A 26,234-nucleotide genomic window follows, 5' to 3' on the forward strand; every position below is an offset into this window, starting at 1 on the left:
AATCTTTAAGGTCCCTTCCAACTCAGGCCATTCTATGATTCTATATTTCAGTTACAAGGAGTTATGGTTTTAGCCTTTTAATAAGAAATTATGCTTTAGTATACATCTGTTAACTTGTTTAAAAACCACAAACACTGTGTTTATTAACTTTTATTCAGAGGTAAAAATCAAACCTTGCATTTTGATTTGAAAGCTAAAAATCAAACCTTGCATTTTGTTTTTGAAGCTTTATTTGGTTGGTAAGTGGCGCAGCAGTTCCACAAAGCCTTTGCTGACATTTCCACGATGGATAAAATCGCTCTTTATCTGTAACCAGGCACTGCCTGTCCGGGCAGTCCCCATGTCCCCTCAGGATGAGCCTGTCCTGAGCCTTATGGTGGCTCTTGTGCCTCTTCCCCTCCAGCTCCCTATGGGCAGGGGAAACGGTGAGGAAATGCTGGAATTGTGCACATTTCCCTTCACGGCCCTCCAGCACGCCCTTCCCGGACAGATTCTTCCCAAATGTCTCCTCCAAGCCTCTCCCCGGCCCCAAAGCCGCATCCTGTGGCCCCATGAAATCCCACCATGGACGGGACCTCAGTGGGGCACCTGGTGCCACCTCCCGGCTCCAGCAGGGCCATCTCAGAGCACAGGGCACAGGATTGCGCCCAGATGGCTCTGGAATAGAAAATCCTTCCAGTGTAGGAAATTCCCAGCCTCTCTGGGCAATCTGTGGAAGTCGTTTTCACCTCCTGCCCTGGAGGTGAAACCTCCTGGGCTCAGTCCCTGCCCGTTCCTCTGGTGCCATTGCTGGGCCTTGGAGCAGAGCCGAGGCCCTGCTCGGAGCCCTCCCTGCACACAGGGACACCCAGGGCTGAGGGCCCCTCTCCAGGCTGGACAGCCCCAGCTCCCTCAGCCTTTCCAGTCCCTAAATCACCTCCGCAGCCTCCGCTCCAGGAGCTCCGTATCTCCCTCACGCTGAGGATCCCAGGACTGGACACGGGAGTGGCCGGATGCGGTCTCGAACCCGCGGCTGCCGCTCTGCAGCGGGAGGGCGGTGCCGGCGCTGCCGCAAGGGGCGCCGGAGCGCCGAGCGCATCGATCGCGGCTGTCCATCCGTGCATCGGTGCTCGGCTCCCTGGGCAGCGCCCGCCCAGCCCTGCCCGTCCCCCGCCATTTCGCACCGGGACGGGAAGGGACCCGGAGCGGGAAGGGAAAGGAGAGCAGAGGAAGGGACGCGACGCGGGCACGGCGGGTGCCGGGAGCTCCCGCGGCACGGCCAGCCAGGTACCGCCTATCCCCACCCCGCCGAGCCGGGGCGACCCTCTTCGTTCCTTCCTTCCTTTCCCGCTTTCCCTCCGAGGTGGGGAGCGCAGCCGGCGCCCCCTTCCTCCGCTGTCGCCGTCGCCTCTCCCGTCCCCTTTTCCCCCTCCTATCCCGCTCCCCCGCCGCTCCCGCCGACATCCCCCGGAGCCGCATTCCCGGTCCTTCCCGGCGGGAGGGGACAGGTGGCCAACGCCCTGCGGGACCCGGCGCTCGCCCGAGACATCCCCCACCCCTCCTTGAGCCCTCGTGGATTGTTTTTTTTTCCCCTCACCCCCTCTCGTAAATCCTTAAACCCGGAAAGTTGGGGCGGCGCGGGCGCGGCGCTGGCGGGGGCAGAGGGAGCCGGGGCGGGGCGGGCGATGCCCCGGAGCCGCGGGGGTCCCGCAGGCACGGCTCGCCCGGCGATTTAAAATTAATAAAACCCACCCTAAACTGTGTCGGGGAAGCCGCCGGAGAAGCCGTGCTCGCCGTGCCGCCTGTCGGGGCACGGGAGGCTGTGAGCTTCATTCCGAGGGGAGCTGGGACGCTCCGGGAAACCCGGGCGGGCTCCGCCAGGCACCGGGAGGAAGCAGCGGGGAACTAAATCCCTGCACGGATTAATTCCCTGCACGAAATATTCATTTCGCTTTTCCCGGAATTCAGTGCCTTTTAAATTAATTTAGGGTGGGATTATTTTTTTTTATATACTTATTTCGTGTTCTCTTAATCTCGGTGTGACCGCTGCCTGTCGGCCGAGTGCCCGCTCTACATTCCCTGTGTGTGTAATATTTGAGGAACAGCATTCCCTCATCCCTTTTTGTCTTGTCTTGCAGGGAGGGAGCTGCTTCCCGGTAATAGTAGAGGATCCTGACGCTGAATGAGAAGGCACCGGCAGCATCCTCGTTAGTGGGAGCCCAGCTCTGCTTAATGTTGGTTTCTTTGTCATCAGGTCTGCTAAAAAATGACAGAGTATAAACTTGTGGTGGTTGGAGCTGGTGGTGTAGGCAAGAGCGCCTTGACAATACAGCTAATCCAGAATCACTTTGTGGATGAATATGACCCCACAATAGAGGTAAACACTTCTATCTCATACTTTTTGTGAGGGGAGATTATCAGTGAATAATGGTGCTTGTTTCCTTTTGATACTTACCACAAGGACAGGGCTTTATAGTAAAAAGAGCTCAGAGATATTGTTCTGCACTGGAGACAGAATTGCTGTGCTTCCTGATCTGGCTGTGGAACAACAGCTGCAGTAACAAATTACCAGTTTTGATCAATTAAAAGCATGGTGTTAATTGCCATGTACCCTTGGGCAGTGTGGATGCGTGTTTAGGATCTCCATGACGAAGTATTTGCGAACTCACTTGAAAAAGCTTGGTGAAACCCTTCATAGCTTTGTGCAACCTCTTAAATGGGACGTTTTTCCTTAGATAAGAAGGAAAATTAGTGGTTGTGAAATGTGTGTGCCAGTCTTTCTCAGCTCCTGTCGCTGGGATCTGTTTCACACAGGGAGAGATGTGTCCTAGGATGTTGCAGTGAATGAAGCAAAAATTGGAGCCTGTTCTGTTTTGTTTTTTCTCTCTTTAAACACACCAGTACGTGTTTCCCCACCTAGAGAAGATGTTATAAGACAGCTTCTGGAATAGGCTCTTTGAAATACATGGCTCAGTACCTTAAAGTTTGAAATTGTATATAAGCTTTAAAAGTTGTGCTGTTTTAAAGGTTCATAATGAGCAGGCAAGCTCTGCCTTTTAAATACAAGAAAAATACTGGTGTTGTCTGAAATCTCCTGTGGATCGTTGCATTTAACAGCCTCAGACTCTATAAAAGGAGAAATGACACCATAACTTAGCCCAGGTTTTTATGTTCCCAGCACTGAAGCTCTGCATCTCGTGACTTCATTGATATGTTTATCCAGCAAGGCACTTCCAGGCTCACTTGAAGGAATCACAAGGGTTTAAATCTGGGCTTAAAATGGAGACTTGGGAAGTGTGTAGGTAGTGATTTTCAGACACAAGCAGGAGGAGCCAGTGTCCCGAGGTGGCACAAACAGAGATGTGTTGACTTGAGGTTCTTTCCAGGTCTCTTGCATGGCCAAATGACATTTTGCTTGCAGAAGGTTTTTGACTAGACTTGTGCAGAGAAGTCTGTCTGACTTACACCAGCAGAGCAGCTCTTTCAATTACTAAGATCTGAAGTCTTAAAACAACAACCCCAAACACTCTCTAAAATCACACCAAACTTGCTGAGAGGAACAAGCCAAATGGTATTTTCCTTTTTTCTGCAAAAGTACCTTTGGAGGCTGTTGGCCTTTGATGCTTTTTCATGATTACCTGGGTTTCTCTTAGGTTAGAGGTGTGTTTGAGCACTGCAGAAGATGCTGTGTATGTTCCATCTTCTGAGTTGTCACTGTGTAAACAGTTTAGGAACACAGAAACTTAAATGCCAGTATTCCTGGAGCACTTGAGGAATTTTGCTATTCCACCAGCTGAGTGATTTGAAGGACATTAAATACATTTAAAATATAAAATAATAAAATGGAAATACAGTTCCTTATAGAATGAACCTGAAAATCCCAGAACTGTGTCTTTTATTCATGGAGTCATAGGCTGGTTTGGGTGGGAGGAGACCTTAAAGACCTTCTTGTTCCCATGGGCAGGGACACTTTCCACAAGACCAGGGTGCTCCAAGCCCTGTCCACCCTGGCCTTGGCCATTCCCAGGGATGGGGCAGCCACAAATTCAGTGCTGTGTCCAGAATCCATGTGTCTTTAAGAATGATACCAAATTAACTGGTAATTAAGCAGCCCAATAGGTTTTGCCAGTGTTCCCATCTTGTCACATGCAGCAGCATTCATTTCTGCTCCTTTTACAAGTTCTTGTCTACTAGATCCTGTTCTTATCTTGTAAATTCTGAGGCCTCAGGGATGGAAACTGTATTTTCCTCCTCCTGGTAACTGGCTCTGTGTGTGCTCACATGTGGGTAAGCAGTATTTCAGTGCCAACAAGGGCAGGCTGTGATTTGGAGTGTCAAACAAATGAAAATTGGGTTTAAATGCTGAGGTTCATGCTGGGGCAGAATCCACTTGGTTGAGCAGGGTTGGTGATGGTGCTTCCTGTGTAGGTGCAGTTGTGATGCTGATCAAAGAACAATGTAGAGTGGGTTTTAGGCAGTATGAGGAGATAAGGCTAAAATTGCCTTGACTGGTGAATAATTAGGATAGTTCAGTGGTGTCACTACTGTTGTTTGCCATTTAGCACTGTTTCTTTCATTGCAATACAGCAGAATATTTCTTTTCCCTGCAAATAATCATGCTGAATAATTTGGGGTAAGATAGAGAAGATAGTTTAGTGTTTGTTGTCCATGGTATATTTCATAACTACACAGTTACTGAATAATTCTAGGTATTTCCTGTGATTAACAGAATGAAACTCCACACTTGTAAAATTCTCCTGTTGTGAAGACATAGTGTGGTGCAGCAGAGGAAAAAACACATTAATTACTTAATCACAGGTGCCTTTACAGTGTTAATTTTGCTGCTGCTTTTTGGTGGAATAAACCTAATGATTCAACAAATAACCTGATTGGAAAACGTCAAATTTCAGGGCCTGCTTGAGTGCTTTATGACTTAAATCTGAGCAGAGCAGATGGCAGGGCAGGGGGAGGACTGAAAATGAGTGTTTGGGTGGCTGCAGTTGTTCAGACACCGATGCTTTATGTGTGTTTCACAGTCCAATGCTTTATTTGAAGGAGATGTCCGAGCAAGGATTTATAGCCAAGTAATTTTAAGTGTTTTATTTTAAATTAAATGGGCAGCAACCGTTGTAAATCTGGCCTGAGCAGCTGGGGCAGTGCCCTCTACCGGCCGAGGCTGAGCAAATCTTACTTGTGCTCCCTTCTATTTCTTTCATTTTTAGCTTTTTTACGTTTTCACGAGGTTTCAGCCCTAAATATGTGTCGTCTTTTAAACGTCCCAGAGTAAGAGCAGCTTTCCTAGCTGCTTGTCAGAGGTTTGGAAATTGGATTAGCCAAATCCCTCGGCTGATTTAGGAATACTGATATTTAAATCCGTGTTCTTAAATGACCTGTGCCCTTGTGAAACAAGCATCAATATTTAGTAATGGCTGAGTCTCAGGAGCTGTGATATTTTAACATTAAATCTCTGGTATAATGGAGTTTTGTGGAGTAATAATTACTTGCCTAGATGGGATTTATTAAGCACTGGCGATTTTTTTAGCTAAATTCCGTATATAGTGTAAAGCTGAGATTTCATATCATATTTTCTTATCAGTGCTTGTGAGCAAATGGAATTATTACTCCTCTAGCATAATTCTTGCTGTTTTTTATGGCTTGTGAAAGACCAATAAAAGCAGGTCATGTGATCAATGAAATTTTTAAAAGTTACACACTGTATACTGAGGAAAAACTGGAATTTCACATTTGAAGCTGGGTAGGAATCAGGAATTAATCTTCTAGTTTGCATTTTGTTTTTACTTAATAGTCAAATGTGAATTTCATGTTTGATGTTTTGCAAGGAGGAGGGAAAAAGGCCAAAAAAATTTATTATTTTTGTCTGTAAATCATAAGCTTCAGTTTTCTCTCCCACATCTTTCTTTTCCTTCTGCTTCAAATCCCCTCACTAGGTAGTCACTAAGATTTCCTCCCCAGAGGTGACAAAGCAACTAAGCACCCCAAAATAGTAATTTTTGTATCTGTGCTCTGCTTTATGCTGGTGCATCTTTGCTGCTACTGCTAACATGGTAGGCAGTTCTTAAAAGTGATTTTTTTTTTTCTCTTAAAATGAAAATTACGTAAAGCTTTTGTTTAGCACTCAGTTGAGGGGAATTTCTTTGCCTTTGAAGTCCTTAAGATGGAAAGGAACAGTACAGGCTTTTCAAGAACTGCTTTTCATATTTTTGAACTAGCAGTCAAATTGCAAGAAGAGAAAGTGCAAGCTTTGTAAATATGTCTGGTATAATGAAATAAGTTCTAGAACTGTGGTAAAGGTGTCCCAGGACATGGGGGATCTGCTCGTGAATGGAAGTGTTGCAATGAAGATGCATCCTTAGGTTTGGGGGTTTTTGTAATTTTTTTCCCTTTAAGCAGCAAGATAGAATATTAATTATATTTTAAAACACATTGGAGCTTGTGTGTTTCTCAGCTGTATCAATATTTAAACATGGCTTAAAAGTTTCTGAAGTAACTTCCCCACTTATTACCTGATCACTGAATTTGCACTTCTGTGAAATAAATAGTCTAAAAATCATGTTGGAAGCAAACTTCTGTCTTTAAGGTAAACTGTAAGAATTCTTTTATCTGATATTGTGAGCCTGGATGACATTTAACAGTAAATGTGAGGTTACAAAATTGGTTTGGTTTAAAATACTGGTTTTTTACAGTTATCTCCCGCTTCTTTCTTAGCATGAGCAGCAGGGGAGAAAAGAGTCTTTTATGAAATTACAAATGGCTAGAAATTCCCTAAGAGTAGGTGTACTGTGCCCTAAAATGGGTACAAAGGAAGGAAGGCTGTTCTGAATTCACCTTGCAGCTGGCTAGAACTGCAATTTAAATTCTTTAATTCCCTTCCCTTAGCTTAGGTTCACTCCTGTATGGTGTCAGAACAGCAGCAGTGTTGTGTTAATCTCGAGCTGAAAGGTGACAGCAGGAGCTGGTGTTCATACCTGTTATTTGTTACAAGAGCTGCTTACTGGGAATAATTCATGCTGCTGCTTGATGACACCTTTTCCAAGCTCATTGCTTTATTTCAAACACAGGGGTGTTTATAGAAATTACTGGGCATGTAATGCTCACCTTCTTACTGCTGAAGCTGTGTACTCACAGAGGCCTAGCACCTAAACAGGGCTGTAATAAAATCTGGCTGGTGGGACTTTGTACAGATTTTAGCCACTTGAGTCAGTGACCTGAAAGCTTTGATTTGATAGCATTGAAATAATTTGTTCTGACATCTCTGTGAACCAGCCCATCAGGGTTTTCATATGGCTCTGTTGATCTGTCCTGCCTGAAAAGCTTCAATTTCAAATATATCAGCTCAACTTTGATAACAGCAGATAGCATTATGCACACCTGCTCAGGCATACAAAACACATTTCCTGTCCCAAACACTGAAGGCTTTTTATTCTTCACTTCCTTTTCAGTGGCAAAGATTTTTGGAGTTGTCTTACTTGTGTATTCTTTCTGGTTTATTATTTTGTGCATTCTTGTAGCATAGAATGAGGGACAAATTGTGGTTGAAATAACAAAATTAGTAGATTGTATCGTATTCAAATTAAAATAAAATTTTATTTAAATTAGCAAGTTTAAGTACAGTCAAACCTTTTCAGTCACTCTTATTGCTGCTAAATAATTTGATTATCTCCAGATTTATTGATGTTCAAAACCTGACCTGTTTGTGATTAACCAAGGTGTATTTTTTCCCTAGGATTCCTACAGGAAGCAAGTAGTAATTGATGGAGAAACCTGTCTCTTGGATATTCTTGACACAGCAGGTCAAGAAGAGTACAGTGCAATGAGGGACCAATATATGAGAACAGGGGAAGGCTTCCTCTGTGTGTTTGCCATAAACAATACAAAGTCTTTTGAAGATATTCACCATTATAGGTGTGTATATGAAGAGATAATCCACCAGCTCTTGTTGTTAGGTGGGAAGGGGGCTTGTTCTTACTCTGGATAATACAGCAATCTCTCATGAAATAGGGAAAATCTGAAAATTAACAATATTGCAGCTTATTTGTGCATCTGTTATCTGGAATTTTGGGTAATCTGAAAATCTGCCTTGCTCATAAATGAGGTGTAAATTATTGTGACTTGGTATTCTGAGTCAAGACTTACCCAAAGATAAATTCTGTCCATTCCATTGATAAAATTGTTTGCTAAGGTGGAAAAACTGAAGCTGTTGTAATTGTACAGACAGTAATGTCAATTGCTGGTGTTGTTTGGGGCTGGAGGGGGAAATACCTGGGGGTGTTGTGAGAAGAATAACTTGTGTGAGCCCTGATGCCTGAGAAGGACAGACATACAAAACCAGAGCTCCATAATGACAGTAAAAACCAATTGTTACTAATTTCTTCATATTATCTTCTTTGAAGTAATTAGTTAAGAATTCCAATTCATGCTTTCTCTGTCAGCTACACTAATTTAGAAATAGAAGCAGTCTCTGGTGATTATCATAGCAGATCATTTATAACTTAGTGCCTTACTGTTATCCTGAATTCTCCCTGGGTATTCTGTTAGAAGCCAATGCTAATTCCCACCAAAGATCACTGAGTTCAGCAGCATCAGCCTAAGGTTAGTCCCAAACACATGTTAATCTATCCACAGTTAGGTAGTAATAATAATAATAATAATAGTAATATCACAGATGGGTTTCCTGTGGGTTTAGAGGAGGAAGGGAGAAAGGCAAGAAAGATGTTGGTGTAAGGAGAAGGAGCATACAGGTTTTCATGAGGAATTTTTGTTTTTAAAGAGAGTTGCAGATTTGCACAAGAAGACCTTCACAGTTTATTTCAAAGAGTGTTGGGAGTTGAGTGCTGGAATTTCTTCTGTGCATTGACAGACCTGTGGGTGACCTTCCAGGCTTGAAGCTGAACAATCATAAAGAGCTGGAAATAGTGTCTATTTTAATTAAGGAACACATTGCTAGATTATTTGGAAGGCAGAAGTAATGAAATTAATGATTTTTATTCAAGATTCCTCACAAGTACATCTAACATCTTTCAAGATCCTTTCTAACTAGTGCTTGTAAAAACTCTTATGAAATACCTCTCTGTAGAGAGCCAGACCAGTGGTCTTCAGAGTTTTAAAACCCCTAAGTGCAGAATTTTTAATGCTGTTTTTACTTAAAGAAAAAAATAAAGTCACAACCTCCCCCCAAATCCAAACCAAAATCAAGACAGCAGACACAGAGCTTTTGGCAATGTTTTGGCAAATTAATTGAGTATTGAGTGTTGAATGTGAGAGGTAAGTAGTAAGATTAATACCAGAGTTTGTTAAGCTTATTCTGATATTAGCTGCTAAAAAGCTAAAAAAAATATTTTTAAAAGAACAGTGTAATGACATTAACCTCTTAGTAGTTTGTAAAATGTCAAGCTTTTGGTTGGTTGATTGGTTTGTTTTTGTTTAGTAAGATGCTAAACTTGATGCTGACAGGATTGGTCAATTTATTTTTTAGTGGCTTCCAGTAGTGCATGTGCAGTAGATTAACATAAAGAATGATGTTCAACTCTGTTAATTAAATGTTTTAACTGTTTTAAAATCTACTATATAATACTTGCTAAATGCAGTCTTCTCTTTTTCTTTGTTTTTAGGGAACAAATAAAGAGAGTTAAAGACTCAGAAGATGTCCCAATGGTGCTAGTAGGAAACAAATGTGATTTGCCTTCCAGAACAGTAGACACAAAACAAGCTCAGGATTTAGCAAGAAGTTATGGAATTCCTTTCATTGAAACATCAGCAAAGACAAGACAGGTAAAGCTCAAAACTTCCCAGATGCAGAGCTCTCACCTGAATTACCATCATGTTAATTATTCCAGGCATTGACATTTGCTTAGTCATATCAATGGATGCATCTCTGCAGATTGGAAATCCTTGGGGTGTTTCTTCTTTCTGTCAACTTGCTTATAATTGGGTATTGATGAGTGATTGATTGGCTTCAAGTGGGCAGACTCAGAGTGAGACCTGGCCTGTTGTTGCTCTCTTCTGTCAGGTGATTGCAGCATTCTTGACCTTGTGAGAGGTTTTAATAGAATAGAAGCACTTCTGCTTAGAGGTGAAATGCTTTTTTTTCCCTTAGCAAGAGGATTAAACAGACAAGCAGCTAATTATTTTATTCTGATTTAAGTGTTTTCATTAATAACAAAGGAATTTTTCCTTGAGGCATTGATTCTCTAATTAGGGGACATGCTTGATACACCTAAGCAATCGACCTTAAGGCTATTTCTGAAGTTCCTGAGTTAGTTGCTTGTGTAAAATGATACTTTTCCTAAACTTTAGAGCTCACTCTTGATCTGTTGTAGCTCACTGGTCCTTTCAGTGCCTCTCTTGGGCTGTGTGAGGACATCTGAGCTTTCAGGTGAAGAGAAACTTTATGGATAGAGGTGGAACTGGCTCAGTCCTTCTGGAGGAAAGCAATCTTGAAAAATGCTGGTTGGTGGTTTCTCTTGTTTCTCTTTAAAGAGCAAAGATTTTACTGTTAGTACAAATTAGAACAGGCCTGAGTGACTCCTACTCTGCATAATCAGGAGTGTTATGTGCAGGTTGTGAATCAGAAATTCAGGAGGTAAATAGGGGCAGAATGCTGCAGTTGGAGTAACTGCTCAGAATTTCTGTAGAAATCCAGCTACATCACTTGGCAGAATTTCCTCATAGCTTGTAAGGCATTTTTTGAGCTGAGAAATTAATATTTTACTAGTGCAAATTTGCTCCACCTAACCAAGGTTTTGACAAGTTGAAACCTGGGCTGATGAGTAAAACTTCACGGAGCAATGCTAACTTCTGGCAACAAACAAAGTCTGTTAGGTAGGATAAAAAAAACCAAAGCAGAATTACCAAACTTGAATGACTGAGAATAAATTAGGCCACACAATTGTCCTGAAGAAGGGGGGGCGTACAAGTGGACTGAATAATGATACTGGCTTTGTTTGGAAGGTGGCTGTCATGGATATAGGAGGGTGAAAAGATAACTCTGAAATTACATTTTAGGTTTGAAACAACAGAAGTGCTACACCAACATCTAGGTTTGACTTTGTTCAGTGTGTCTCATACAGCATCAGGCTTTGTTGGGGAAATATTCCTTTTGCACAGCCACTTCTGTTAAAAAGGATATTTGAAAACAGATGCCCAGTATACTGTTTAGAACCTGTTGGATTCAAAAAGTTGGCACCACTAGGGATGGCTGCTTATTCTTTCCCAGTGCTGTTCAGAGCTTGTTGTGCTATGAAATTCCTTCATAGGATGCCATGTAAATAAAATATTTTTGAGAAAAGAAAGAACTGGAATTTAGTTATAGCAAGAGGATGTAAATATTAGTGTATGTGCTTGTATATGCGTGTGTGTGTATGTGCATAGAATGATTTTTCAGTCACACTGTCATATATATAAATATGTGTATGTGTATATATGTCTCCATACACACACATACACACACACACCTTCTTCAAAAGTAATTTTAAATTAGGGGAGCCAAACCATTTTGGCAGCTGCAAATGGCCCATGGGCTGCAGTTTTATTCACTCTTTGTCTAAAGTCAATATATAAATAAAACTCTGGTTTTCTCTGTCCTCATGAAGACCTTCCAAGTATGAGCAGATGCAGCTGGTGGTCTTCTGGGGTCTGTGGAAACTCTGCCCTGAATCTTTCAAAGTGGGAACCTTCTTTTCCACTCCTGTCCTCACTTCCACCACATGGAAACATCATCACTAATGCCCTGCTGAAAGGCACCATTTTCCTGCCTCTGCCCTTTCCTGTGCCCAGTTCTGCTGGAGCTCAGAGGGGATCAGAAATGTTTCTGCAGAAGGAAACTGGGAAGGTGGGAATAGGAGGAAGTTGTCAGAATAGACTGTTTTGATTGCTAAGACACTTTTTTAAAAGGATGGCATTGCATGCTCACACAGAATGATGTCTCAGCTAAGTTTTTAAGATTTTTCACAAATTCACAGGCAAGGACAGAAAAGAATATTGACATGAAGTACAGAAATAAGCTGTTTTAGAAATTAGTGTGTTTGGGTTCTGACTGAGAATAAAGATGTGCACTTCAGCTCCCAGCAAGAAGATTGTGTTTTAAGACAAATCCCTCTGTGAATTTTCAAACAAATCATTGAATTCATCAGTGAAACCTTGCCTTAGTGGGCCCTACAACTTGGGTATAAGGCTACAGATTATTAATATTTTCTATTGGACCACTGACTGAAATCAGTATAATGTAATTTATGAAAACTTGTGATAGTCCTGCTTTTGAATGTAAGCAAGGGGCAGTACTGGTGATTTTGTAAGGCCATGAGCATTTACTCATCCTTTCACAATCCTTATGGAGAAGGGGATGAATGGCTTAGGTTTATTTTGATTGCTGATTTTGCTTTTCTCTGTTTGACATAAGCTTTATATTCAGGTTCTTCCCTGTCTACATGAGCATGTAGCTCCCAATATTATCAATAATATCCGTGAGAGATGAGGGACAAACTTGATTTATCTCCACCAAAGCTGCACCTGCCATTCTTTATTGGGCTTCTCCTTGCCTGGGAGTTACACAGGGCAAAGCTGTAAGGCCAGACCACCTCAGTGTGGTTTGACTGTAGGGCTTTGTTTCCCTTGGAACATTTCAGCTTTCCTGCTGCTATTGGATTCACAGGGAAAGCAGATGAATAAGCATTATTGCAAGCACAGTAAATGGTTTCCCAAAGTTTGGGGTCTCTTTATTTAAATACATGTTTAAACTCACTTTTGAAGTGTGTCATGAAGAAGTTGACCTAAATCACCAGAATGCTGTTAAAAAAGCATTTTGGTTATTTTAGCTGCCTGATGTACTGTGGGGTAGACCCCAGCCTTGTGATCAAACTAAGTTGAGAACCTGTGCCTGGTCTGGTGAAGTAACTGGGGCAGTATTTACAGAAATTCATTCCTACACATCAGTTAAAATTCAGATAATTCAGTTTACTTGTACCATTTTTAGGGGTTTGCCATATCTGTTTAATGATACTGTATCGCTCCAAGCCATTTTTAATCCAGTTCTTGTGTACAGATTTCATCTTAAAGCTTTGTTTTCAATGAGCTTTAGCTTGGTCAGACATTTTACACTGGGGGTTGAGTTTTTCTTGTCACTTGCCTGTTGTAAGGCAGAACTTTTCTGGAAGAGCTTAGTCCTCCCCCAAGGACAAAGCTCCAAGGGTAGAAAGTTTTGGTTGCTTTTAGGAGATCAGCTGTGATCAAGTGTTTAAGGATGGGCACAGAACAGTTTTGAGTTGTCAGGGCTAACTTTCATTAGCTTCCTTTAAGCACTACAGAAGTGGAACTTGGGAAAATTGCTGTTTGGGATACTTTGGTCTGGGTTTGAAACACCCTTTCTTTGCACATGGTCATGTTTTAAATGGAGTGTTTGGCTGTCATTCAGGAGGCAAAAGCACCTCAAAATCATTGCCTCAAGGTCCTGGGTTCCTTAGGCTGTTTAGATTTTGAAGTTTCAATAACTGCCAAGGGGTATCTTTGCTTCCTGCTCTGACAGCTAAAAGAACTGGTTACTCCCATTTTATTTATATAGCCATTGCTTATTGAAGGAAAAAAATACTAGTAAGTCTTAAATTGGTATTAAAATTACTTAAGTTTGTAGGATTGGCATCTGGCTCTTTAAAATGTCTGTGCTAGTGCTATAGGCAAATATGTGTTTGTACAGATTTTCTTTCAGAATAATCTCTTTCAGCAGGGTTCATAAGTCTATTCTTGGTGGTGGCAGTAATTGCAATTTCTTTTTTCACTCTGTGTCTCTCCATCTCTCTGCATTGCTAAAGCAAATTACAGCTCCTGCTGGTGATGGGAAAGTTGGCAATAAATGTTGACTCAACAATTGTTACCTAATTTTTCATGTGAAATCTCCATAATCAAATTACATCTTTCTACTCCAAAACAGATTTGCAAAAATGTTGATTTTTGTACAGCCTGTGCTTTGGCACATAGCAGCTGATCAATGTTTGCTGTTTCTACTTCAGAAGGAAACTTCCATTCCTTCCAGCAAAACATGGAAGTATGAGCTTTACTTGGATTTTGCCTGGTTTAGGGGTTTTCTTTACATTTTGCAACCTGACAGACCTGGAATGTAAGACTTGTCCATACTTGACTACATCCTGACAAGGCACATTATGCAAATACAGGGCAATACAATCCAGGAAATAAATCTAATTAATTTAATCTTCAAATTGAAGAGGCAGTAGTTCAGAAGAGCACTCAAAGAACCCTTAAAGTGTAAGGATTAAGCAGCAGTGTGTTAAAAATAAGTGTTCAGTGTGATAACCTGTGGCAGAGGTCGTGCAGAATGACCCAGTAATTGTGGCAGTAAATGCTGCCTGGCTGTTGTTCTTCAGTGCAGAATATGAAGATGAAATGGAGACAGAATTTATGGAAAATCTGCCAAATAAAAGCCAAGACTGCCCATTGGTAGTAATAAAGCTTTGGGGCTTAAGTGGTTGTGCTGCTTGCCAAGATCATCAGTGTGTTGTGGTTTTATTTTCAAATGATGAGTTTGTATTAAAATAATAACCCTGTTAATCTGATTGGGGACACAAGCACTGAGATTGATAGTAAGGCAGAGGAGAGATTTGCTTTCCCCTTAAAAAACTACAGTGGAACATTTTTCATCTTGTTCTAATAAGAACATCCTCAGAGATTGATCTAAATTCTTACATTTATGCACAGATACACTAATTTTGAAATATTTTAACTTAGAGCTGGTGCTGTATCTCTTCATATTGTATTTGGTTAAAGATGTCTTTAACAGTCTCTGTACATTTATTTTTTTAACGCTTGTAATGTCATGTCCAAGTGGCCTAAATGCAGAGCTGCAGAAAAGTAAGGTGTGAGACCAGAGAAGTAAAACATGTAGCTCTGTGTCATCCCTGGAACACCTGAGGAGCATTTCTGCAGCAGATTAAAACCTGAGCAGCAGAATTTCAGATTGTTTGTGTTTAGTTGTTGTTAAGGCACCCTCGTGGTTGCTGGGTCTGGCCCAGAGGAACAGGTCAGGTGTGTCTTGCTGATGTAACAAAGCTCTTAAAGATTACAATAATGAACATTTGCTGCCATGCCTCAGATACCACTTTTTCTAAATTTAATAGCACAGTGTTTGCTTTATGAAGTTAGTAGCTTTAAAAACAGCACTGCCCCAAATTTAGTGTTCTTAGAAAATTTTATTTCTTTATAACCACTTAGAAAATCACCTGGAGGGACTTTTTTATTACTTTTTTAGCTTGATCCATGGATTTTTGCAAAGTTCTCCCTCTGACCTAAAGAACAGAACATGAAGGAGCTTGCTTTTCTTTGCCCAAACAGTAACATGTTCTCACTTTGGCTCAAAACTGCAAGTGGGTGGTTTAACTATGTGTGTTCATAAGTACTCCCTAGCTCACAATCTAATAAGGTTTTGTGCCTCCTGCATACATCCATGCCCACAGAAACGTGGGAATATTCAGCAGCACAAGCAGTATCATTTTCAGCAGTGGAAGAAAAGAAGTCTTGCTCTTTTTTAGGCCCAGAAGAAAAGCAGGGCTTGAAGCACAGATATTCATAATAATTGGTAATCAAGAAATTAAGTTTTTATCAAGCAGCAGATGAGCAAGCCCAGCATTTTAAATGCATAAATGGAGCTCCATATACTTCTCTCAAGTAAAGCTCATAATTTCAGTGGTTTTGTTGTGTTTTTTTCCCCTTCCATGGGTGTCCCAGTTTGTCTCAGTCATTAACAAAGCCATTTTTAAGGAGTTGTGTTTTACAATGCAGAGAGTGGAGGATGCTTTTTATACATTGGTGCGAGAGATCCGACAGTACAGAGTGAAAAAAATCAGCAAAGAAGAAAAGACTCCAGGGTGTGTGAAAATTAAAAAATGCCTTGTAATGTAACAGGGTAAGTTTGTAATGTACCAGGGTAAGTGTTGCAAATCACTTGCCAAATAAAACTGATTGATGGTATCTTGCCAATCAGACTTTTTGTGGCTAATCAATGACATAATTTCAGATATAAAACCAATCACGTTTCAGTGTCCTCAATATGGATTTACTTTGTTTTGTGGGGTTTTGATAAATGGATTAACAAGAAGTCTGTACTGCATATTCAATTTTCCAGCTGGGAAATGGAGGCACAGTTCTGAGTGGGAAGAAGTTAGGAGGAAGGAGTTTTATTAGGAATATATTGGAGATGCTGTTGAGGTGAATGTTGGTTGAAGCTTCAGGCTGATAAACTAAGGGGAGAAGATTATAACACAAGTCCTCCTCAAATACAGAAACAGGAGATTCTTAATCCAGCAAAACAGTATTTGACTGGTGTACAGGATTTTTTAATTCTCGGGCCCTTCTTTATGCCATGTTATTTTTATCTTGTTCTTCCCCAGCTTAAAAAATTTACCTTTACCACATCTAGGGTTTGTTTTTTTTTTTTTTTTTTTGTGAACTATAATGCCATGAGTGATTCAGATTTAGACAAAATAGGGTTTCACCTTTTTTTGAGAGCCTTTACAAGAGGTGGGGGTGAAGGAACACTGGAGGAGGAGAGGGGACTAAACAAATACCAACAAGAAAGCACCAAAAAAAACCCAATATCCAAATTCTCACAAAATCTTTTTTTAAATTTATGTATTCTGCTGTAAGAAAAAAGGGAGGAGGTGAGGACAGAAGAAACTGGTATGGAAGAAGTGCTTGTCTAAATCACTTCCAGTGTTTTTTGAGTAAACTATCAGAGCAGCTCCTTGCAGATATTCCTATCCCATTAATTCTTTACCTCCTCCTGCAGAGAGTGAGTTGTTACTCCTTATATACTTATCCAGGTGGGGGATGACCTGGAATTTCCCATTCTGTGAAAGAAAAGCTGTTCATTTTTCAAGGTTTGTGTTTGTACTTCAGAATGTGTGGCAGAGAAGTAGTAGCATTTGGGTTGTATCCTCCAGAGACTGTCACAGTGTGGGAATATTCTCCTCAGTAAGGGAGTTTTGTTTCTCTTTCTGGGGAAGAAGTTTTGATTCATTTCAGTTTTTACTAGATCTGCTCAGGCTTGTTAGTCTCAGCTTTTAAGTGATGAATGACTGCTCAGAGGTAATTATTTAGATTTTTTTTTTTAATGGAGTCCATTTTCATGGAGATGTTCAGTGACTGGATGTTGCACTTAATGCCATGACATAGTTGACAAGGTGCTGAGCAGTCAGAGGTTGGACTTGATGAGCTTGTAGGTCTTTTCCAACCTTAATGATACAATTCAGTCACTTTATGACAATCTTTGCATCACAGGTTTCCATTGCAGGAAATTGAAAACTTCAGTCATGAAGCTCCCTAGTATTGCATCCAAATATTACTAAAATTGATGCCATCAGTACACCTTGTTTTTTCTTTCCCTGCTATCAAAAAAACAACAAAGAGAAGCTGGGCAAAATGACTTTTGATGAGAACAATAGAAATTAAGTTTCTCAAGCCCTGTAGCCTTCTGGAAGCCAACTTTGCAGTTACTTGGTGTGTTACTGATGGAACCATACCACAAAGTAGAGTTTATTTTTTTTATTCTGGGACTTGGAAGATGCTGAGTCCTGTCTGCTTTCCCTTCCTGTTGGGAGAATGGGAATAAGATGGTGAGAATTGTGGCTTTCAGTGGAAAAATTTTTGCAGAATGTAGGGTTCTTAATTATGTCTCAGAACATAAATGGCTTTCCTTCTGCCAGCTTCCTACTTTCTAGTGATGTCCAAGAGAAGTATTTTTGGGGGGGTTTCACACTTTTTTTTTTTTTTTTTTTTTTGTCCCTATGAGGGAAATCTGTCAGCAGTCGGTATTGTTGAGTTTTGGATATTTGTTGTTGTGTGTTCTTTTTTCCCTGCACCACTGTTTAGAAAATGGTCTGGGATCTAAGGCTCTAGAACTTCAGGAATCTGCTTGGGGAAGAAATTGTTTGCCTTTATTCCCAAGTGTATTCTGCATGGTATTGATGGGCATTTGCAGCAACTTTGTATTTAGGGAGTTGAGCTGGAGGAAGCATATTCCAAAATTATTGTGGCACAGCTGTAGTTCAGTAGTGATTAGAGTGGAATGACAAGTCTGCTATTTAAACCAGCCTGGCTTGTATTACTTTCTAGTCAGTAAAAAAAAGAATTATTTCAGTCTGATATGTAGTAGGTGGCTAAGGAGAGCAGCACCTGGTGGTGTGAGCCTTACAGCTGGAATTTCAGACTTCAGAAATACTTATTGTAACACAGATTGCAATGACAGTATTCTGTGAATAATCAAGCTGGATGGTTCAGAGTGTTTTTCTCCCTCTTGGAATATTGTTTATCTTCTTACTGCTTGTGGATGCCTTCCTAAGTTCTGTTAGTCTTGCACAAGGAAACGGAAAACTTTGACTGCCCAGACTGCCATGAACTGCTGATGCTTTCCAAGAGTTTCATTCCTTTGGCTGTTACACAGTAAAGCAGAAAGGACAAAACCTTGCTCTATTTGTAATTTCCAGCTAGCAGGGAGAAATTTCCAAAACTCCGTGTGAAATCCTCAAAAGAACTAATTCTGTGAAAGTGTCGGATTCTTTAAATAAAAAGCATGCTACAAGCAGACATCTAAATAATGTAATTCAGGTTGAGTGGAAAGTTTGAATTACAAAAGTTCTAGATTTGAATTTAAAAATGCCTAAATTCTTGATTCAAACTGCAATTTAATGGTTTCTCTCCATAGTACTACAGAAGTGTACAAATAACTTCTATTCCTTGTGACTGATGCATATGTGTATGTATATATGGATTATATTTTAAAAATATGTAAGAAGTCCTACAATTTAGAACCTGTTTAAGGGTCATTTTTGGCACTGGTATTTTAAGGAATTCCAAATTCCTTATGATTTTTTGTTATTGCCAGCCAGGTTCGTTGCCTGGTCTAATGCATGTTTGTGGTGGTGCTGGCACATCTCCAGCCTTCTCTGTAGGCATGGGACCCTGTGGGGCTCCAAAAGCAAACTTGTAGCCAGGAGCAGGCTGTTCCTGTGGGATCAGTCAGGAGCAGGCTGTTCCTGTGGGATCAGTTTCTGTTCCCCCTGCCCTTTGGAAGAACAAGGGCCAGGAGCAAGGCCTGTCAATGCACCTTGAGGGAGGCTCTGGGGATCAGTTCTGAGCCTGCACAGGGAATTGTGAGTTTCTAATCTGAGCCTGGATTTTGTGCTCTCATTCAGTACAACTTAGCTTCCCCAAAGGCTTGCACACAATAAGTGCATTGTCAGGGGGAGGAAGGTCAGCTGCCTGCAGTCCCTCCCCACTGAAAGAGCTGAGTGGAAAGGTTGGCAGCTTTTGATCTCACAGCATTGATGCCTTAGGGACCTTCTGGAGACACAGTATCCACTACTTACATTTAAAATTTAATGGGCAGGCTGAAAAGTGAAAGACCTCCCTTTACCTTGTGTTCTTCACTTCTAACTCAGAAGTGATCTAGGCATAGTTTTGTTTTTCATGTTCTATTAATGACCTGTATTGAAGATGAATTGTGGCAGGAACAAACATAATCAATAATTAGTGAGGCTTCGTCTGCAGAGGTGTAAATGCAAGGATGAAAGCCAAGTCACTTCTGCAACCTGCTCTAGTGAAAAGTGTCCCTGCCCACAGCAGGGAATTGAAATGAGAGGATCTTTAGAACCCCTTCTAATACAAACCATTCTATGGTTCTGTGTTGCAACATGTGCTGTATTTAACAGATCATCATCTTACGAGGTAGAAAAAATGTCAGCCTTGATTGGGAAGTTGTGTGTTTAAAGGTTCATGTAGCATCTGGGTATTACCTTGTACAAGTCATTTTCTCTGCATTTATTTTAAGACAAGTTTAATGAGGGAAGATGGCTTGTTTGAATACTTAAATTGCAATTTTAAGTGTGTCTCATTTGAAGGCACCAACTGAAAGCCAATTCTGAAAGGTGGTTCTGTAAGGGTTCATGTCAACTGTCATGAGCAGAGGTTGTTCTTATATGGTTCTTGTGTTTTAAGAATGAAACTTTGTTTGATCTGTTGTGATTCATTCTTAGTGCTGTGCTCCTCCTTAATGCTGAGACCTGCAGTGGAATCATGAATTGTTGCTATTTCTATAGCATTTTCTACTTAAATATGGCTAAATATTCTCTTTGTGCAATAATGTTGAAGCTGTAAGCAAAATACACTGCTTCTCTCTAAAGTAATACCAAGTATCTTTAATTTTCCAAAAACTAATGAGTGACATGACCTTTTGCAGAAAGAAAGTTTTTCTCCCACTAGGCATGCTGCATCAATTTTATATTGGTCAATAATGCCTCAAAATGTAGAACAAGTTGTTTGCAAGGTCTTGTAATATGCAAAAGTGTGCTATTAATACTGGGAGATACACTGCCAAGGACTTTGAACATCAGTTGTGCATAAATGTTTTATGAGCATGAAGATTTTAAATAAATTTAGATTGTGCTGAGTACTGCTTTTTAAGTGAAGCTATTTCACACCTCCCTGTTGTTTGGACTTTTCATGGTAGGTTTCATCACCACTTGGAGTTTGGCTGAAATAGTAATGAATAAGGTGATTTTTGGCTTTTTGTTTTTTCAGAGGTCACTTTCAGTTCTTTACTGAAGTAGGCATAGAGGAGGAAATGCAGAGTGTTGGGGTTTTTTTTGGCAGCTTGAAGGCAAACTTGTGAGGCTGAATTTCTAGACCCAGTTCTATAGTGATGCATTTGGCTGCTGTGATAGAGTAGCATTTCTCAAAGATATAAGGAGTAAGGCAGCAAAGAATCAAGAAAATGTTTCTCTTAAGGATTATTAAATGTAAGACAAGACTGACTACATGAGTACTTTAGTGGGACTCAAAGCAACCTTAGAGCAAGGCCATAAATTGTTTCCCATAATTAAGTTGTAACAAAGTACATTGTACAACATTGTAATTGATAGTGGTCCATATCAGCCTTTTGGATATGCTGGTCTCTCTAGATCAGAGTTAATTTTAGTCAGCTGTAATTACCTCTGAAAGTAATGAGAAACTACTCAGTGTGAAGAAACTTCAGCTTTTGTGTCTGTAGCTCAAATCGTGGAGCCATGGAGAATTTAAGTGACTATCCAGCACCAGAGAGAATGTTTCAAGGGTCCTTAACCTTCAAAGTGAATTGAATGATTTATCAAATAACTGATCGTTGGGACATGGGATTGATTTGATCGATTTGCATGTGTAAAGATTTATAAAACTGTGGTGTGATTACTATACCAATGTGCCTGAGAAATGATCAGAATGTGTGGATTAACTATGTCCTTGGTATTGAATTATTGGTACAAACATTATAATTCATATTCCAGAGCTGTATATAGATTATTGAAGCATAAGTAAAGATAGTTAATGCTTTACAACTTCTCTGTGAGGGTGGTGAGGCCCTGGCACAGGTTGCCCAGAGAAGCTGTGGCTGCCCCATCCCTGGAAGTGCCCTAGGCCAGGTTGGATGGGGTTTGGAGCAACCTGGGACAGTGGGAGGTGGAACTGGAGGATCTTTGAGGGCCCTTCCAACCCAGGCCATTCTATAAATCTGTGATAATACATACTTATAACGTAATTGTGAGGTGTTATTATATAAATACACACTCTGTATATGATACTTTTCTAGCCTGAGGTGGGGCAAGGTGTGTTCTTGGTGATGGAGGTGAGGGCAGCACACACTTCATTGCCTTCCTTCCCACACCAGCAGTGGAATTTCACCTGTGGGCACCTGTGAGTGACCTGCAGGATGCCCTGAGCCCAGTTTAGGAGCAGCTGAGCAATAGGGCAGCAGGTGTCAGCTCCTGCTGGCACCAGAGCAGGTCCCTCAGGTGGTTGTGTCAGTGCTGCTCAGAATCCCTGAGAGGAACAGGATCAGTCCTGCAGCCAGGATTCATGGCAGGTGGGCAGCAAAATGTGCTGATGGAACCCCCCTCACATGGCCAGGGAGGAACACAGGCTGCACCTCAGCAGTGAGTCTGAACCTCATCCTGATTTGTATCTTCTGTGTCTTTTCAGGGTGTTGATGATGCCTTCTACACATTAGTTCGAGAAATCAGAAAACACAAAGAGAAGATGAGTAAAGATGGTAAAAAGAAGAAAAAGAAGACAAAGACAAAGTGTATAATTATGTAAATACAATTTATCCTTATTCTTAAGAAGTACTGAAGTAATTTTGTACATTACACTAAATTATTAGCATTTGTTTTAGCATTACTTTACTTTCTGCTTCATGATCCTGTTAGCTTTACCTGAATGCTTGTTTTAAATGACAGTGGAAACTTCATTCCTCTTAAAGTGCCAGTATTCTTTGACTGTTGGTTCTTGAACTAGCAATGCCTGTGAAAATAAAAAAAAACAAAAAAACAAAAAAAACCCAAAACAAACAAAAAAATACCCACAAAAAACCTGAGAACTGTCTTAGGACTCTTTGGTGCATGCACAGTTGCTAACTTCCTATTTTTCTTACTGATTGTGAACTTCTGTTCTGTGTGCAAAGCAAACAAATGATGCTCTACACATTTTAACATCCCCTCTGAATTTTTGGGTTTATAAATTTGGTTGGGAAAAAGGACTAGTTAGCAAAAGAAACTTTCATTTCAGCCTTTCCTTTATTTTAGACTGATTGCAATAGAGAGAGACCAGAAGCCTTTATAGTCTTCCTGTAGATTTTGCTTCTAGGCATCTAGTCTTGTAGCATTTCAGATCAACTTTAATGAATGTAAAGAGAAAACTTTCAAAAAAAATTTCACTGCAATTTGTCACGGTCACTCCTTAAATACTCTATTTTTTCTATAAAAAAATTTAAAAAAAGAAAAAAAATCTAAAAATACAACAATGCACACCTGGCAATGGAAAAAGTAAAAGTTCTAATTAGGTTAATTTGCTATTGTTAATGCATTGCTTTAAGAGCTTCACTGACTTTTTGTGTCTGAAGAACAAGGTGAAATCTCCCTGTGTCAAAGCTTTGAGCAGCTTTGTTCAGTAGGGTCAGGATTTCACCCTGAGTGTCCCTAGGAAATACTAGAATGCCTTAACAGAGAAGTTGATTCAAATTCTTAGGTTAATTCATACATGGGCCCAGAATTTGCATAATAATTAAATCAAAATCAGTCCTAAATTACGTAGTGGAGTAAAACCATTCTTCCCCTGCCCCCCTCCCCCCCAAGAGTGGCATTAAATATTTCCAGATGCCCATTTTGTGTAAAATAGGGGAGAAATTCTAAATTCCAGCAACATCAGATGAGTGAATGAAAGAGATGAATTTAGCTGCTTCATGCAAATAATTTGGAAATCCACTATGCCATGGAAATGGTGTGGAATTTGCACAATCTGTCAGCCTAGAACATGATTTCCAGAGTCAGTGTTGTTTGTGTGATGTCTGTGAAGTACTGATTCAATGGTTGGTGAGTGGCATTCCAGTGTCTAGACTGTCATGAAGCTACACCAAGAGTTTAATGTTTCTTTCTCTGTGATTAAGTTCTCTTGTGATTTTTGTTCTTCTCTCCCCCCCACTTTTTTTTTTTTTTTATTGGAATTAATGCAGGATTTTTGCAGGAGCTTTCACTTTTTGGTAGTGCAGTAGCCTAGTTATCCACTGAAGTACAAGCCAGTAGTTGCAGTGTTTGCAGTTCCTGGTGTCTCCCTGTAAATGTGGAGTTGTTTCAGGAGAGCTTTGGTCCCTGAAGGTGCACTTCTCCACAGGAGCTAACTCAGCTGCAGAGTGACACTGGAAGGTGTGACTCTGGTGTGCCCAAAAATCAAACCACAAGACAGTTGAGGTAGTATAGTTCAGGACACTGGAAAATTTGGAACAGGGAATAGCAGCATTGCCATAAGCTGAGGTATTCCATGGAAATTTTACACATGTGTGTAAAAATTGGACTGTGTAACTTGGACCATTTCTGTGAAAAGTATTATTTTGCTTCTACAGAAAAATCCCAGAGTGACTGTTGTAGGTGGGGACCTGCAAAGCTGGCAGGGAACAGAGAGTGTCTGGATTGCTCCATATTCTTTAATTCCATTGTGTCTGGGAGAAATCAGGCCTTTTCCTGCCTGTGCCCCCTGTTCCCACCCTTCACCTAAATCCAGACCCCTCTGCTCCTCTCAGTTCCCATGTGAAATCTAAGTTATGAAATATTCTGAAAAACAGTAACAGGAGAACTTAACTTTATACTATAAGGACCAATAAGGAGCAAGAACAGATTCTTAATGTCACAAAATATTTCAGAGCTTCCAAGGTTAAAATGTGTTGGAGACAGTTACTTGCACATTTTATACACTCTTGATAGTAGACGAAGAACGTAGCAAAAGTGGTTTGTAAGCCTTGAACAAATGGAAGTAATCTTCAGGTTATTTTAATTTTGGTAACTGAGTCACACTGCATGTCAAATTAGGGCTGGTCTAAAATTCTGATGTTAATTTAACTTAAAGCTGTTAGGAGAATTTGTAGCTGTAATGTCTTATTCATGAAAAGTGGGTTTCTGTAGCTCTACTCTAAAGCTCTATATGAACCAATGCTGGGGTTTTTCAGCAAAAGTGAGCTGTAGCTGCCAATCTAATTAAATTAGTACACAATCCAGTTAGATTAGCCCTTATTTACTTGAAAAAAAACCAACCCAGCCCCATCCTTGCCACTGTTGTGCAGTTTTGTCTTCCTGTTTGTTGAGATTTGGTGAAGTACGTTGGATTGCAGCTTGCACAGGCTGCTCCATCATCACTGCCCTGTCCTGCCCTGTTTGATGCTTCCACAGAACATCCCTGGGTGCTGTGTCCTGAGCAGCTCCTGAGCAAGCCTGGGAGTCACTGCCCATGTCACCTTGTCAAACTGCCTTGTGTCAGGGAGTAACACCTTCTTACAGTAGCTTTATGTAACTCTGCTAAATACCTGGGTCCTTGGTTTGCTCCAAAAGGAATTATTCTGACCGGTTTCAGTGCCCTGAAATTTTTTGCTACTCTTTTGCTGTGTGGGCTTTGTTGCAGTAACAGGATAATGGGTAAATACTGACACACACAATCTTCTGCTCTTGTCTAGACTATAAAGCAATACAATTATTACCTTCAAAGACCATCAAACTGTAAAACAAATCATTGTGTCTCAAGTTTACATAAAGCTACATAGATGGTAAATCTTTCCTAACATTTCTTTATTCCACTGTCTTGTGTTTTCATGTTGAAAATACTTCTGCTTTTTCCTCTTGAGTGCCAACTTCTTACTAGAATGACTTCTTAATGTAATATGTTTACCTGGAATGTATTTTAACTATTTTTGTATAGTGTAAACTGAAACATGCACATTTTGTACATTGTGCTTTATTTGATGTGGAACATATGCAGTGTGATCCAGTTTTTCCATAATTTGGTTGTGTGACCTAGGAATGTTGGTCATGCCAGACATTAAGTTAAAAAAGGAAAAAAAAAAAGACCACTGTTTGTTTTAAAATTTTTAATGTTTTTAGGAGTATGTGCTGTGAGGTGATCTGGAATTTGTCATTTTTTTGTCAAACTGTACTGCTCCTATTTATTGTAATGTAATAAAAATTAGTTATTGTGTCTGTCCCAGTTTCCTTTTCCTCTGCAAGAATTTCAGGTAACAGAGCATCCCACGAGTTCCATGTGTTTGGCAGTTGTTCTCTAGTCTTCCTTGCACTTCTGCTGGTGCTGCCCGTCCCAGAGCTGCTGTCCTTGTCCCCCCTGGTGGCCCTGTCTCTGAGAGGGGTGGCTGCTCAGAGCAGGTGGAAGTGCAGAGGAGCTCAGTTGATGTGGAAGGAGTTGTTCACATCAGTGTGGTGGCAGAAACTGGAGCCTGTGCATTTCATCACAAGGTACTGTATAGTCTGCCATCACTTTGTAAATTCTGTCCTAGAATTCTGTGAGGATGGTGCTGCATCCCCCCTCCCTCCTCCTCCTCCTCCGGCCAGCTGTAATGTCAGAAATGCTCACTCAGCACCTGGGCTGAGCTCCTCTGGAGCTCTTCAGGAACAGTTCCCAGGAATTGGTGCTGTCTGAAGAGCTCCTGCTTTGTAACCAACAGCCCTGGAAACTTATTTTCCTGGCTGAAAAACACCCCCAGTGGAACAACATTTTTGCTTTTGAAATTTCAAAGGAAGTCACTGACCTGGACTGTGCTGACTAAACCCACCTCACTTGTGACCCCATAAAGAGTGGGGCTGATGAGGCCCTTGGAGCTCTGCTGGACTGCAGTGGGCAGGGACCAAGTCTCCCTCAGAGCCAGTGAACCCGTTTGC

The 26,234-nt window shown here is 40.8% G+C and overlaps 1 protein-coding gene across 1 annotated transcript; it reads left to right on the forward strand.

The window, feature by feature from the left end:
- The first annotated feature begins 1,168 nt into the window (after positions 1-1,168).
- Positions 1,169-25,544, forward strand: KRAS (KRAS proto-oncogene, GTPase). The gene is made up of 6 exons (XM_059473418.1): positions 1,169-1,266; positions 2,118-2,135; positions 2,234-2,356; positions 7,724-7,902; positions 9,609-9,768; positions 22,006-25,544. Exons 3-6 carry the CDS (start codon positions 2,246-2,248, stop codon positions 22,120-22,122), a joined length of 567 nt encoding a protein of 188 aa, XP_059329401.1. The 5' UTR covers positions 1,169-1,266; positions 2,118-2,135; positions 2,234-2,245; the 3' UTR covers positions 22,123-25,544.
- Positions 25,545-26,234: the final 690 nt, after the last annotated feature.

This window comes from Ammospiza nelsoni, chromosome 5, assembly GCF_027579445.1.
Source record: "Ammospiza nelsoni isolate bAmmNel1 chromosome 5, bAmmNel1.pri, whole genome shotgun sequence".
Taxonomy (NCBI): domain Eukaryota; kingdom Metazoa; phylum Chordata; class Aves; order Passeriformes; family Passerellidae; genus Ammospiza; species Ammospiza nelsoni.

Excerpts from the sequence above, each read along its gene's own strand:
- KRAS (XM_059473418.1), top strand. The coding sequence starts at position 2,246 with ATGACAGAGTATAAACTTGTGGTGGTTGGAGCTGGTGGTGTAGGCAAG. Across the intron at positions 7,903-9,608 it reads GAAGATATTCACCATTATAG|GGAACAAATAAAGAGAGTTA; the intron begins GTGTGTATATGA and ends CTTTGTTTTTAG. Across the intron at positions 9,769-22,005 it reads CATCAGCAAAGACAAGACAG|GGTGTTGATGATGCCTTCTA; the intron begins GTAAAGCTCAAA and ends GTGTCTTTTCAG.